This window comes from Cervus canadensis, chromosome 2 (assembly GCF_019320065.1).
Source record: "Cervus canadensis isolate Bull #8, Minnesota chromosome 2, ASM1932006v1, whole genome shotgun sequence".
Taxonomy (NCBI): Eukaryota; Metazoa; Chordata; class Mammalia; order Artiodactyla; family Cervidae; genus Cervus; species Cervus canadensis.
In genome coordinates this window covers 38,647,143-38,663,864 of record NC_057387.1, presented here as the reverse complement: position 1 = coordinate 38,663,864, position 16,722 = coordinate 38,647,143, and the positions used below count along the sequence as shown (strand labels likewise).

Genomic DNA, 16,722 nt, shown 5'->3' with positions numbered 1-16,722 from the left:
TGTATAAACACAAACTAAGAATAAAGTATCCTCGCTATTAAATGATTGCTATTAAAGGAAAAAAATGTTTTTACCATCTTTAATAAGTGTATATACATAAATCCTAGATGTGTAAAAATCACTCAGAAGAGTATATAAAATTAAAAAATGATTCCCTAAATGGGCTTTTAATATCAATAGATATTGCATCCACGAACACATTTGATATTAAAAAAGCACAATAACTATAATTTGGGTTTAATTTTTAACTTGTGATCAATATATTTCCATGCAGAATATGTCTCCCTTTAAATAAAATCTCTTTCTGATGTAACTTAGTGGTTGGTAGAGTTTTTAAAATGATGTGTGAAGGTAATTTTGCATAATGGGAAAAGCCCACTTTAGTCTAAAAAGAGCCTCCAAACTATCTCTCAGCTTTAAATCATCCATGGGTTCTGTGACTATATTCAAATATTTCACATTTCTAACTCCTAATCCATTTCTTGGGTTGAAATATTCCTCTTTCCAGGTGGTTATGAACATAAAGTTCAATATACACAAAGTTTCTTGTACTGTGTCTGTCCTACAGCAGGTGTTCTAAAGAGGCCAGGTAGATTTCACAAATAATAGCATCTATTCAGTTCACAGGCACAGAGTTCTCAGGTATTTAAATTCAAGGTCTCAAATTGGGACTCTGGAGGACACATACCTTAACTCAACAGAACATTACAATGACAATCTGAAAACACTTCCCCCAACCCTAATGTTGAAGTTTCCAATACTACTGCTTACTTCATTCATTAGGAAAAAAGTTGTTACTTTGTGTTTTCATAATGAAAGAAAAAGTATTCCAAATAAATTACCCAAGATTTTTTACTATTTTAATAAAGAATACTATTCACATATTCACTTTAGATTTTTTAATGGTAAAAGTATTGTTGGTAATTTTTATTAAATGCTCTTTTGTATTATTTGACAGGAAGCTATATCTTCCAGGAAGGTGACCCTATAATCACTTGCATGTGGAAAGAGATATAGATGTCTCTTCCTATCTAAATTACTCATTATTAAAATCACATGCCTAAGACACAATGTTTTGAGAAAAGGGGGAAATGTTGATTATTCTGTTAACTGACATAGAAGGACCTCCTAGAGGTACACGTTGTGCTCTTTTTCCAAGAGTAAACAACAGAAATAATCAAATTAATCAAAATAACTACCACACCAGAGGGCAGAAAACTGATCCTGAGATGATGAGCCAAATATAAAAAATTATAAACTAACTTCTTGAGTATCTCTAAAGCTTTTCCATTAATCTATTTTACTCTCTGTTTCTCTCTTGAAAATGCCCATCCTTTTCCTATTTCAGCATTAGAGTGCAAATAAAGAGAAAAGCAGCTTAATTCTTACTGTTTACAACTTTCACATTTGATTTGAAAAACATTTCATGAATTTAATTTTTCATTTTAAGTCAGAAAAAGTGTGCATTTTATCTTTATATTTGCAGTTTGTTACTTTTGTCCACCACAAATTTGCATTTTTCAAGTTAGGAAATATTTTGGAAGAATCAATGATTTATCAAAATAAATCTATTTTCAAAAATACTTTAAAAGGTACTTTCTTGAAAAATATGATATTTTGCTTTGTAAATTTTTAGTGCCTTGATCTATAATTTTTCTATCAACAGAAAAGAGTTTTATGTAAAAATAGGGAACTTGAATTTCTTCACATGAGGACAGTAGAGGATAATATGAAGAATTTAAATGATAAATTGTTTCTGGAAAGATCCCAAAAGACCAAAAAGGAATACTTGATAAGACAATGTTGGCCTTGGCAATTAAACAAACCCTGCATTAAATATTGACCTTCTGTAGTATGGATAAATCAGGGTCTCAGTGAAATTCAGTTTCTTCTGTCAAATAGGAACAAGGCCACTCAACTTAGTGAAGCTGTAAGAAAAAACAATCGATATATATCCAATAGCAAGCAAGTACTCACAATAAGGTATTTAGAAAATGTGATACTCAGAAATTGTCATTTCACTACTCCCTTTCCCTACATTATCATGACTTCTAGACAATAAGTATTATTAATATCAGGTCATTTAGTGCTTTCAAGGACAGAAAAAAAATTCACCAAGTATTTTTCAAACCATTATGAAAAATCCCCCCATAATTGTGCATTACATAGTATGATAAAAAGGAATAATAAGAGTTACCAAAGCAGCAGTAGTCGCAGTAATAAAAAGAACATACCTGAAAATAATTGTTTCGTTGGGGCACTAAGTTGTGCTTGCTTTGAAACTCTGTAAGCAGTATCTGAACCTTTTGAATTCTTCCTGTTTGTGCAAAAGCCCGTTGTTTTTGATATTCCCTCTGGAGAATTGTGAAAATCTAGAGCTTTTAGTACATCAACTGGAGCAGCTGAAAAATACATTAAAAATAGAGAAAAGTAATTGAATAAATAATCTAATATAAAAATGAGTTATTTTTTAAACAGAGGCAATTGTAGTCCTACTTCACAAATCTATGTATCACCTGCCATGCTTCCTTAACACAAAGCTGGGGGGCTGAGGAGTGGAGTGGAGCAGCAGGTAAAATATAAACTGTAACATTCTCAAACACAAAATATCTCAATCAGAAATCAAATTACGGAAAAGCAAAACATATTGAAAAAGCCAAAATTTGTATATATCCCATTAATTTCTAATAAACATACTATATTCAACTATTCATAATTAAACAGAGGTGATTGCAAAGATTCAAATTCACAATGAATGTTATATATAAGCATTGTAAAATGTGCAGCTACTAAGCCATATTGAATGCCCAATGATAAGTTAAAAGCTGTTTAAAAGAATAGGTAACAAAATATAATGCCCTTGTTTTGAGTGCTTTCCTATGAAAGTCCCTGGAGATACTGAGGGTTTTTTGTTTGTTTGTTTGTTTTTCCTTTTTATGTAGCCTCAGGGTGCCTGGAATGTCTGTTTGTTGGCAGAACCATAAATTTCCCAAATCCAATTCATTTCAGTTACCTTCTGCTACTAACCTTAAACTTCCCCTTTGTAAGTGTAATCCTCTGGATAAACTTTATGTTTCAAATGGCATCACGGAATATAATTCACATACCATGCAATTCACCCACTCGAAGTATAAAATCTGTTCGTTGTGGTACATTGCGAAAAGCAAAGGAGAAAAGGAAAGATATGCCCATTTGAATGCAGAGTTCCAAAGAATAGCAAGGAGAGATAAGAAAGCCTTCCTCAACGATCAATGCAAAGAAATAGATGAAAACAACAGAATGGGAAAGAATAGCGATCTCTTCAAGAAAATTAGAGTTACCAATGGAACATTTCTTGCAAAGATGGGCTCAATAAAGGACAGAAATGGTATGGACCTAACAGAAGCAGAAGATATTAAGACAAGGTGGAAAGAATACACAGAAGAACTATACAAAAAAAGGTCTTCACAACCCAGATAACCACAATGGTGTGATCACTCACCTAGAGCCAGACATCCTGGAATGTGCAGTAAAATGGGCCTTAGGAAGCATCACTACGAACAAAGCTAGTGGAGGTGACGGAATTCCAGTTGAGACATTTCAAATACTAAAAGATGATGTGAAAGTGCTGCACTCAATATGCCAGCAAATTTGGAAAACTCAGCAGTGGCCACAGGATTGGAAAAGGTCAGTTTTCATTCCAATCCCAAAGAAAGGCAATGCCAAAGAATGCTCAAACTACCGCACAATTGCACTCATCTCACACGCTAGTAAAGTGATGCTCAAAATTCTCCAAACCAGGCTTCAGCAATACGTGAACCGTGAACTTCCCAATGTTCAAGCTGGTTTTACAAAAGGCAGAGGAACCAGAGATCAAATTGCCAACATCTGCTGGATCATTAAAAAGCAAGAGAGTTCCAGAAAAACATCTATTTCTGCTTTATTGACTATGTCAAAGCCTTTGACTGTGTGGATCACAATAAACTGTGGAAAATTCTGAAAGAGATGGAAATATCAGACCACATGACCTGCTTCTTGAGAAACCTGTATGCAGGTCAGAAAGCAACAGCTAGAACTGGACATGGAACAACAGACTAGTTCCAAACAGGAAAAGGAGTGCGTCAAGGCTGTATATTGTCACCCTGCTTATTTAACTTACAAGCAGAGTACATCATGAGAAACACTGGGCTGGAAGAAGCACAATCTGGAATCAAGATTGCTGGGAGAAATATCAATAACCTCAGATATGCAGATAACACCACCCTTATGTCAGAAAGTGAGGAGGAACTAAAGAGGCTCTTGATGAAAGTGAAAGAGGAGAGTGAAAAAGTTGGCTTACAGCTCAACATTCAGAAAACTAAGATCATGGCATCTGGTCCCATCACTTCATGGCAAATAGATGGGGAAATAGTGGCTGACTTTATTTTGGGGGGCTCCAAGATCACTGCAGATGGTGATTGCAGCCATGAAATTAAAAGACGGTTACCCCTTGGAAGGAAAGTTATGACCAACCTAGACAGCATATTCAAAAGCAGAGACATTACTTTGTCAACAAAGATCCGTCTAGTCAAAGCTATGGTTTTTCCAGTGGTCATGTATGGATATGAGAGTTGGACTGTGAAGAAAGCTGAGCACAGAAGAATTGATGCTTTTGAACTGTGGTGTTGGAGAAGACTCTTGAGAGTCCCTTGGACTGCAAGGAGATCCAAACAGTCCATCCTAAAGGAGATCAGTCCTGGGTGTTCATTGGAAGGACTGATGTTGAAGCTAAAACTCCAATATTTTGGCCAGCTGACTCATATGAAAAGACCCTATGCTGGGAAAGATTGAAGGCAGGAGGAGAAGGAGACAACAGATGATGAGTTGGTTGGATGGCATCACTGACTCAATGTACATGAGTTTGTGTAAACTCTGGAAGTTGGTGATGGACAGGGAGGCCTGGCGTGCTACGGTTCATGGGGTCGTGAATAGTTGGACACGACTGAACAATTGAACTGAACCAAACTGTGGTATATTACACTGATCTTCCCTGGTGGCTCAGTGGTAAAGAATCAGCCTGTCAATGCAGGAGACTTGGGTTTGATCCCTGGGTTGGGGAGATCCTCTGGAGAAGGAAATGGCAACTCATTCCAGTATTCTTGCCTGGGAAATCCCATGGACAGAGGAGACTGGTGGGCTACAGTCCATGGGATCACAAAAGAGCTGGACATGACTTAGCGACTAAACAACTTCTTATACTATTCATTCTTTAAATTGTTGTAAAATATATACAACATAAATTTTTGTCATTTTAGCCATTTTAAAGTGTACAATTTAATAGCATAATTAAATTCACAATGTTATGCAATCATCAATACTATTTCCAAAACTTTTTCATTAGCCCAAACTGAAACTGTTTAACCATTAAGCAATTAGTCTCTATTCCTCTCCTCCGCCCAGGCCCTGGTAACTGATCATTTGCTCTCCGTTTCTATGAAGTTTACTGTTCTAGAATTTTCAAATAAGTGGCAGCATATAATATCTCTAAAAATACTAAACATAGAAGTGCCACATGACCAAACAATGCCATTCCTAAGTATATACTTAAGTGAATTGAAATTCAGAATTTAAAACAGACATCTGTATGTGAATGTTCATTGCAACATTATTCATAACAATGAAAAAGTGAAAACAAAGCAAGTTTCCATCAATATGTGAACAGATTCACAAAATGTGATATATACATATAATAGAATGTGATTCAACCAGAAAATGAAGTTCTAATACATGCTACCACATGGAACCTTTGAAACACAATAGTGCATGAAATAAACCAGATATAAAAGGACAAATGATTTTTTAGACTCTTGGATTCCCTGGTCCACAACTAAATATTTACTTAATTCACTAAGCAAATCAAAAAATGATTCAGGTGTTATAAGCATGGTTATAAAAACAGACCTAGGAATCCATATTACTCAATATACTCATATTCATTGACTTTATATGTTTAATCAAAAATAATAAAAATAAATAATCAAAAATTTAAAAATTCATATAAGACTATATGTTGGCCAATCTATCACTGAGCATGTCTGAGGCTGTAAGTATATAGATTTTATTTAATTAATTAGACTACAAATATTTAGATTCTACAGCAGTAAGCATGCCCCAATAATTATGTGGGAGGTAGTATCTATTGTTCTATAGAGATGCACACAGTATTCTTTCATTCAGAAGGAAAAGAGAGCACGTTTGGTTGAAAGTGAGACCAATATTACTCATGTGAAAAGTTTCAGCTGTTAGTTAAAAAAAATAGAATTGCCATCAAATTTCAAATACACTGGATTTTATAAGTATACCATTTGCGGAGGACTTAAAATGAAAATGGGGCTGCTTGTAAAACCAGTTAATAACATTACCATGATTTATCACACTACACAAAGTTGAGAGTGACCTGCAACAGAGTGGTGCTCTTTGAAAATTACAATTTCAATTAATATTTTTAGCATTAACCAGTGTCAGTTATAGAATGTACGAATGGATGACTGAATGAATGCATAAGAAAAGTGCATTTGGTCATTTCCTTAGTTAATTAAATTTTGGGGATATTAAGTTCTATATGTACAATCATGTTGAATGAAGCTTTATATAATTTGTCTTTTATAAGAAATGTACTTCCCTTTAATAATAACGACCACCTATTTCATCAAACTTTCAAATGAAAATAACACATTAACCAGTAGAGTACACATTGTTCCAAATTATTAAAAAGAAAAAAAGAAAAAAAAATATAATGGAAATCAGAATATTGAAGGGTCAAATATAGTCCTCTTTAATTCAGCCTTGGAATATTTAAAAGAATAACATCCAATAACAGTTTTGGCTAAGTCCTGCTTTAAATGGGCACTTTTTAAGGCCAGTACAAGACTTGACTATTTTTACATTCTTCTTTTCTCTTACCATAAAACTAAGAAAATAATAACTATATTAGCTTCCATGTCCAAAGAACCTAACATGGGACAGTAACTGGATTAAACTCTTCCTAGGTTAACCCTCACAAGTTTTGCAGGCCATGTGTTCTTATCCCTACTATGCAGATGAAAGAACTGACAACCAGAACACAAATTAAGGATACCCGTGAAGTTTGTGCAAAATCAAACATAGGTTCCTTCCACTTCATTGCTATAGCCCATAAACAAACATACTGTGAAAAGAAACTTAAAACATAAGTATATTAAAATCATCTTGAGCCAGTCCATTGATTCCTAAGGTTTATATTAGATTTAAATTAAACTCAGTTAATGCTTCATGGTATAAATTACTCTGAAGGAGACAGTTTCTAAAAGCACAGCATCCTATCTGCTTATTTTATCTTATCTTGCACTAAAGCCATTAGCAAAAGTTCATCCCAATAGGGTAAAGACTTCAGGATTGACATGAACACAGCTATGAAGGCTGTAGTTCTTTCCTGAAGAAAAGGGTGCAGCTTCACAGTCACAGCTCAGCTGCACATCAGTAAATAATACAAAAAATAGACCACAAGTCTCCTTCTCTCCAAACTATCTCTTAACAGGATGACCTTTTCCAACAGCACAGGTTTTGTCACATTTGTTAGCTCCTACTTTGAAAGCAATATGATAAAAATACCATCCTTCTACAGGATTCTATCTAAGGGCTCTATTTTTCAAGGCTGAACAAGCTTCTATGTAGAGACATATGATATGAAATAATAATTCACTCTAAAAATAGGGATATATAATAAAGATTGTAAATACTTTTTCCTAAAAAGTCATATAAAGTTACAAAAATGTAAAATTCAGTTAATCCACTCTTAAAGATGTTTCCTCTGAAGTAAACTAAATAATAAATTAAGCTACTTATTTGCCTCATTTGATATCATAATTATAGCATTTAACAAATTCTCGTAACATAGGTTCTATGGACTTACATATACACATATGCATAGATAGGAGAAAGGAGTCCACATTTTATTAACTGAACTTCAAATATTTAAAGATTAAAAGCAGTAATTTATTATAGCTTAACTTAATACATCTAAAAAAAGTATGATTTCAATGTTCAAAGAAATTCTTAAATGTCCTTAGTATTTTAATTGTTTCTATTTCACCAATTCTCATGGCACAGATCATGATTAGCATTTCAGATGTACCCAATCAGCATAATACTTTGTTCAATAATATTTTTCCTGTTTTTTAGTGTATACTTTTTTTCTTTATTAAATGAGAAAATAAGATAGCAGACCCAGTGCATTGCTACAATAATCATTTAACCAGTTTCAATGACTTCTCTCATCTATCTGCATACCACATGTTGAGTGAGCTTCCAAAATTCCCATGCCTTAAGTCACTTTGCTTAAATTTCTTCAGAGAACCCCACCAACTTCCAGATGGTTTGCACATACCTTGAATATAAAATCTTAATGATGTGGACACACCCACTTACTCTTCCAGTTCAATGCTACTGCATCTCCATCTTTTATCTCATTCCCCTTTAATGCCTTTCACACTCAGATTTCTCCCCATACCGAACTCATACTTCACAAACTATTCACCACGTTTTTATCTCCTCTCTTTGAGCTTTTATAAATCCTATTCTAAGGAAAAATTAGGATATAACTGATGTGCAACCTCTTCCCAAAGGGATTCTCTAGTTGGGTTAGATGTACCTCTATCGTGGTACTTTCTATTCTTGGTTTTAATTATTTGCCTACACTTATATATTTGGAGGGAGCAGAAGCTGGAATCAAGATTGCCGGGAGAAACATCAATAACCTCAGATATGCAGATGGCACCACCCTTATGGCAGAAAGTGAAGAAGAACTAAAGAGCCTCTTGATGAAAGTGAAAGAGGAGAGTGAAAAAGTTGGCTTAGAACTCAACATTCAGAAAACTAAGATCATGGCATCTGGTCCCATCACTTCATGGCAAATAGATGGGGAAACAGTGGAAACAGAGGCAGACTTTATTTTTCTGGGCTCCAATCACTGCAGATGGTGATTGCAGCCATGAAATTAAAAGACGGTTACCCCTTGGAAGGAAAGTTATGACCAACCTAGACAGCATATTCAAAAGCAGAGACATTATTTGTCAACAAAGGTCCGTCTAGTCAAAGCTATGGTTTTTCCAGTGGTCATGTATGGATATGAGAATTGGACTATAAAGAAAGCTGAGTGACGAAGAATTGATGTTTTTGAACTGTGGTGTTGGAGAAGACTCTTGAGAGTCCCTTGGACTGCAAGAAGATCCAACCAGTCCATCCTAAAGGAGATCAGCCCTGGGTGTTCATTGGAAGGACTGATGTTGAAGCTAAAACTCCAATATTTTGGCCACCTGACGTGAAGAGATGACTCATGTGAAAAGACCCTGATGCTGGGAAAGATTAAGGGCAGGAGGAGAAGGGGACAACAGAGGATGAGATGGTTGGATGGCATCACCGACTCAATGGACAAGGGTTTGGGTGGACTCCGGGAGTTGGTGATGGACAGGGAGGCCTGGCGTGCTACAGTTCATGGAGTCGCAGAGTCGGACATGACTGAGCGACTGAACTGAACTATTTGCCTACTCAGCTTCCCAGGTGGCACTAGTGGCAAAGAATCTGCCTACCAGTGCAGGAAATCTAAGAGACCCGAGTTTGATCCCTGGAATGGGAAGATTCCCCTGGAAGAGGAAATGGCAACCTACTCCAGTATTCTTGCCTGGAGAATCCCATGGACTGAGGAGCCTGGTGGACTACAGTCCATAGGATCTGACATGACTGAGCAACAGAGGACACACACATTTGCCTATTACTTACTTGGCTGCCCTTTCCCAAAACTAGAAGAGAACAAGTATACATACATACACATACACAAACACACATGTACTATATAAAATATTGTATAATGTAAAACACAGTAATGTGAAACATATAGAAGCAACTTCCTCTGAAGCCTACAGGGCTTTTTTGTCTTGAAACAAAAATTTGTGAGGGCCTAGTATGTCTTTATTGACTATGCCAAAGCCTTTGACTGTGTGGATCACAATAAACTGTGGAACTTTCTGAAAGAGATGCGAATACCAGACCACTTGACCTGCCTCTTGAGAAACCTATATGTAGGTCAGAAAGCAACAGTTAGAACAGGACATGGAACAACAGACTGGTTCCAAATAGGAAAAGGAGTGTGTCAAGGCTGTATATTGTCACCCTACTTATTTAACTTACATGCAGGGTACATCATGAGAAATGCTGGGCTGGAAGAAGCACAATCTGGAATCAAGATTGCTGGCAGAAATATCAATAACCTCAGATATGCAGATGACACCACCCTTATGGCAGAAAGTGAAGAGGAATTAAAAAGCCTCTTGATGCAAGTGAAAGAGCAGAGTGAAAAAGTTGGCTTAAAGCTCAACATTCAGAAAACTAAGATCATGGCATCTGGTCCCATCACTTCTTGACAAATAGATGGGGAAAAGTGGAAACAGTGGCAGACTTTGTTTTTTTGGGCTCCAAGATCACTGCAGATAGTGATTTCAGCCATGCAATCATTGCAGCTTACTCCTTGGAAGAAAAGCTATGACCAACCTAGACAGCATATTCAAAAGCAGAGACTACTTTGCCAACAAAGGTCCGTCTAGTCAAAGCTATGGCTTTTCCAGTGGTCATGTATGGATATGAGAGTTGGCCTGTGAAGAAAGCTGAGCACTGAAGAATTGATGCTTTTGAACTGTGGTGTTGGAGAAGACTCTTGAGAGTCCCTTGGACTGCAGGGAGATCCAACCAGTCAATCCTAAAGGAGATCAGCCCTGGGTATTCATTGGAAGCACTGATGCTGAAGCTGAAACTCCAATACTTTGGCCACCTGATATGAAGAGTTGACTCACTGAAAAAGACCCTGATGCTGGGAAGGATTGGGGGCAGAAGGAGAAGGGGACGACAGAAGATGAGATGGCTGGATGGCATCACTGATTTGATGGACATGAGTTTGAGTAAACTCCAGGAGTTGGCGTTGGACAGGGAGGCCTGGTGTACTGTGATTCATGGGGTCACAAACAGTCAGACACAACTGAGCGACTGAACTGAATTGAACTGAGTATGTCTTTCCTCTTGTGTTCTGTTGATCTTTTTAACACCTCCACTCATCCATTAGACTATCCCAGGTCTTTATTCCTTCCTCCTTGGTGCCACCAGTGTCTGCTCAGATTACTGTTCTAAGGTCACACAAATGCTTTGACTGTTTAGTCTGTAATCCCTCCTTTTTCTTCACATACTCCCTTGAGCAGTAAGTAGTCCATAGCATTGCAGTGTTGGGGCACCAGGCTGGTTTGAATCCCACCTCTGGCACTTAGCATCTGTGTTGTTTGGACATATTACTTTACTGCTTTGTACCTCAGTTTCAACATCTATAAAATGAGAATAATAAAAATATCTACCTGAAACAGCATTTGTGAGAACTGACTTGATAGTTAAAATAATACTAGGAAAACTATGCTTCTGTATTAAGACCTCCTTGCTGCCTATTTTTCTCTGGTACATGAAATAAGAATGCTTTTAGATAGTTGAAAATAAAAGAAGCTTAATATTTTATGACACATGAAAATTACATGAAATTTAAATTTGTGTCCATAAGTAAGGTTTATATTGTTTATACAGCTACAGCTATTAATTAACTTGTTGTTTATAATTGCTTTTGCACTACAAGGACAGACCTTTGTAGCTGATAGACACTGGGTGGCCCGCAAAAGCTAAAATATCTGCCATGTGATCCTTTTAAGCTAAGTCTTGAATAGATTCTCAATGAAGAGGAAGCAACAGAAATATCAAATATGACAGCACAGATACAGAGTTCAGAAAAATGGAGTTCTTCTTGTCCTGACAAGACATCAACACTGAATAAATTTAGGTGTTTAAAGTCTCCCTGGGGGCATCTTGGCTTCTGAGGACTTCTTGAGAAAAACCACATTACCACCATGAAAATGCACAACCACAAACTCCAAGTGAGGCATCTACACTAATTCCTACCTGCTTCCTCAACCCCAAATTTTATGCTCTGGCTGAAATAAACTTCTCTTAAGTTCCTAAAATGTACTGTACTCTGTTTGTTGAAGATTCTTTTTTCAATCCTTCATCAATTGACTAAGGATAGTTAAGTTTTGTGTTTTGTTTTTTTTTTTTCTTTCAACCCTATCAGTAGAATTTCCTGGAGGGTTTTTAAAACATATAGATGTATGGGTCCAACTGCAGAACTAACATCTAGAATGACAGAGTGGGGAGTGGGGAGGGTGCCCAGGCATTTATATGTTTTAAAGTTTCCCAAGTGAGTCTAATGTGTAGCTGGGCAGTGAACTCAGACCTAATCAATCTTTTGATATCAACCTAAACATGATTTTCTTCAGGAAATCGTTTCTTATCTACCCCAAGGCTGGGTTATATGACCCTTTCATAGGATCCCAAGTTCCCTTGGATAGCTCCACCCTCTATTCTGTTCTTTTGCTTAATTATCTATTTTCACTCTAGGCTGTGTAGGCTCAGTCTCAGTGTATGTCTATATTATGGCCTTAATTTCCTTAATTAGGTGGTCTTGATTGCCACCTAATTTCTCTCTCTTTTTGCTAATCTTGTAATTTACTGGTTAATATCTGCCTCACAGTAGATCATAAATCCCCTGACAACAAACTTTAGCACTATGGGTGTTCACTGTAATATTCATAAATAACATAGTACTTGACACATAGTAAATAAAAAATAGAAATATGGTTAATAAGTGAATGAGTAAATGAGCAGCCACATTCTGTCCCAGAGCTGAAGTTTCTTTCTTATCAGAAGAAATAAGAAGAGGGTTGAAAGTGGCATTTACTAACAGCACCTTGAAGAGCTTGACAAATCTGGCTGTTTCCATTTGATTCAGGTATGGCAAGAACACAGGTGTGAAATAATCTCACTAAAGAATGCCAGATGCTTCCCCAGTCTAGGGAGTCACTTATTCTCACCTTGTACCTCACATCACAGGCCAGAAATGAAGCATATCCTTATAGAGAGAAATAAAAATAAAATAAGACATAGAAAGTGATATCAGCCATCTACCATCCAATCATGAAATGCTCTGATGCTCAATTAAAAAAAAATAAAACAACAGAAGAGCTATTTTGTTTATGTGGTAGTGGGAGGCAGGACTGGCAAAAGAAAAAAAATAAGAGAGAAGTGACTATTCATTATAATTCAACTATTACCAACATCCTGTTGTTTGTCAAAATCATAAAAGCCCATAATAAAGAAGCTAAAATACAAGATATGACAAGTGAATGGACAGCAGTTAATAACAATTCCAGCAGTTGGGATAGCCCTACTTCCAACCCAAGTTTGGTATCTATTATTTGCATAACTTTGAATAAGCTGCTTATCCTTCTTAGACTTAGTTTCTTCAACTTAACCAAATTCTGATTATTAAATGAGAAATGGAATTTTAAATTCTTGGAGAATAGTGTCTAAGTACTCGATAAAAAGAATACCTAAAAACACGATTTTGTCAAAAATTCACCTTTCTGAACATCCAATAGTCCCAACGAGTGCCACCGGAGTTTCCACAGGTCTATAATTCACTTGATTCCTCGTATTCATTTCCTCTGACTGCCTTGGGAAATCTCCTAACAGTTGAGTATAAGACTGAACAGTTTTTATCTCTAAAACTGATTTTTAGCTTTTTAGTTTTTTTTTTTTAATCTCTAAAGATCCATTGGATATCATCCATGAAAAGTATGCAATGCTTAGCAATCTCTCCAGCATGTTTTTATGTTATTCTAGGGACAAACAACCCCAGGAGGCTTCCTGAAACTTTGACAGCTTAAGCTGTCAAGTTCATTGTCCCATACCACCCTGCAACACAACTTGACATTAAAGCACTGATATCATTGAAATTGTCTTCTCAATAATTTTGTCTTTGCATCACATAGACATTAATATAACTCTAGATTAACCCTAATGTGTTATTAGAAGATTTAAAAAAACTAATATTTTAGTGTCTGACCTCTGATGCTATTACTTCATTTATTTCAAACCCACACATGCCACATACCAATCTTGTATTATAAACTAACATGAAGATTAGAAAACAAAACACATCAACCTAGATTATTCCGTATTTGAAAAGGTATGGAAGTTTATCTTTAAATGCCTATATGGCACAAGTGGGCTTTCCAGGTGGCACTAGTGGTAAACAACTCACCTGCCAATGCAGGAGAATAAGAGGTGAGGGTTCAATCCCTGCATCAGGAAGATTCCCTGGAGGAGGGAATGGCAACCCAATCCAGTGTTCTTGCCTGGAGCATCCCATGGACAGAAGAGCCATGAGGCAGGGGTTGTGGGGGATGGGGGTGTCACAAAGAGTCGGACGTGACTGAAGTGACATAGCATGGCAAAAATAAAGTCAATATAAATCACACACATGCTTTAAGTCTCTACACAATTCTTTTTGGCTTAAACTACCAGACTTTTTGTCTATATTATGCAATTGAACCATTGTGTTCCAAAAACATTTAAAAAGTGCAAATGGGAGAAATAAAAGGCTTGGATACATTAGCAAATTTTAAGCATATAAGATTATAGTTGTGCAGTTTACATAAAAAAATCCTAGGTATGGGAAACATAACTAGGTTTGTATGTTTGTATTATAAAAACATGGGTTCTATAATAAACTTAAATGTTTTGCCATTTAAGCCTATGTTTAGAGAATATAGAAAAAAAAAGAATGAAATAAATGCAAACATCTCAAGACTCAAGTTTTGGAGAAGCAGTGTCTTATGCTTCTTGGAAAAAACAAGCATTTGATACTCAAACAAAGAATAGCATCAAATCGAGGATGACATAGACAAAGACAATATAAAACAGGAGCCTAGAGTTTTAGGAATTTTATACTTAATTTAATCAAATCAAACACCTAACAAACCTATTGGTACTACCATTTCAGAAGATAAGAATTCAATGATCAAATGTAAATGTACTTTCTTACAACTTCGTGAAAATACTAGTTTTTTGTTTTTGTTTTTTTTTAATCAGCTACAGAGTAAAATTCAAAACTGGAAAGGTCAGGGAAAAAATATATAGTAAAGTATTCTGAGTAGAACTAATGGAAAAATATGACTCCCATCAAAATCGATTGCATTCATGTCCCACTGGTCACAATTTATTCTAATTCTGTCCTATTTAGTGGTTAAGAGAAATCCATAAAACACAGAATCCCAGATATAGTGTTGATTAGGAACAATAAATGGGCTTCCTAGTGGTAAAGAACCAATTGCCAATGCAAGAGATATAAGAGACGCCGTTTCGATCCCTGGATTGGGATGATCCCTGGATTGGGATGATCCCCTGGAGGAGGGCATGGCAACCCACTCTAGTATTCTTGCCTGAAGAATCCCAGGGACAGAGGAGCGTGGTGGGCCAAGTCTGTAGGTTCGCATAGCGTCAGACATGACTGAAGCAACTTAGCACACATAGGAACAATAAATAAATTTGACTTGAATAGCAACATATGTTTACATTTTCTTGATAATTCCTACTCTGGAATTGATTTCTAGGTCTTCAGTGGGAAACATCTCTCCTCTACTTTCTAGGTAACTACAAGTCCTGCATCATTGCTCTATTAAACCAGTAAAACAAAGCACAAACCTCCATTACAATTACTACACAACTACAACTCTCAAGACAACTGAATCAACGTGCACAGTATCTGGCCAATAAGTAAAATGTTCTACTAAGTGGAATTTGATTGCTATATTGACTATATCTAAAAGGGTAAAATGAAATGAAAAACATGGGAATTATTTGGATAAATATGGCCTAGAAGCTGTCCAAATAATATTTGTACTGCAAAGTTATCTAATTCTACATTTTATATAAAGCCTTAAAATAAAATCTCAACCCTTAATTTAAATGTCATTACTTTTTTATAAATGACAAATATTTGAGGAGAACTAAGGAGAAAAATCCCCTTTGTGGATCACTGCCTTGACATGGCAAAAGGGCTTGCAAAACTCAAACAGCCATGCTGGGTAGGTCTACCCAAGATGCACAAGTCATAGCAGAGGGTTCTGACAAAACATGATCCACTGCAGGATGGAATGAAAACCACCCCAGTATACTTGCCATGGGAACCTCATAAACTGTATAAAAGGACAAAAAGATACGACACTGAAAGATGAGTCCCCCAGGTCAGAAGGTGTCCAATATGCTACTGGGGAAAAGTGGAGAAGAATTATTAATAGCCCCAGAAAAAAAGAAGCGACTGGGCCAAAGCAGAAGTGACACTCAGTTGTGGATGTGTCTGGTGATGAAAGTAAAATCTAATGCTGCAAAGAACAGTATTGCATAGAAACCTGGAATGTTAGGTCCATGAATAAAGGTAAACTGGACGTGGTCCAACAGGAGGTGATAAGAATAAACACTGACATCTTAGCAAGCAGTGAACTAAAATAGAGAATGGGCAAATTTAATTCAGATGACCATTATATCTACTACTGTGGGCAAGAATCCCATAGGAGAAAGGGAATAGCCATCATAGTCAACAGAGAGTCCAAAATGTGGTACTTGGGTGCAACCTCAAAAATGACAGATGATCTTGGTTTGTTCCCAAGGCAAATCATTCAACATCACAGTAATCCAGACCTATGCCCCTACCACCGGTGCTGAAGAATCTGAAGTTGATTAGTTCTGTGAAGAACTAAACCTCCTAGAACTAATGCAGCCAAAAAATGATGTTCTATTCATCAC

General features: G+C 36.3%; 1 protein-coding gene across 6 annotated transcripts in view; it reads right to left on the bottom strand.

The window, feature by feature from the left end:
- COL11A1 (collagen type XI alpha 1 chain) overlaps window positions 1-16,722 on the bottom strand; it is a 210,274-nt gene that overhangs the window by 177,434 nt on the left and 16,118 nt on the right. For all 6 annotated transcript variants that reach the window (XM_043460500.1, XM_043460499.1, XM_043460501.1 and 3 more), the window contains exon 2: window positions 2,235-2,402. In XM_043460500.1, coding sequence (XP_043316435.1) covers window positions 2,235-2,402 — 168 coding nt within the window. The remainder of the gene's footprint in view (window positions 1-2,234; window positions 2,403-16,722) is intronic.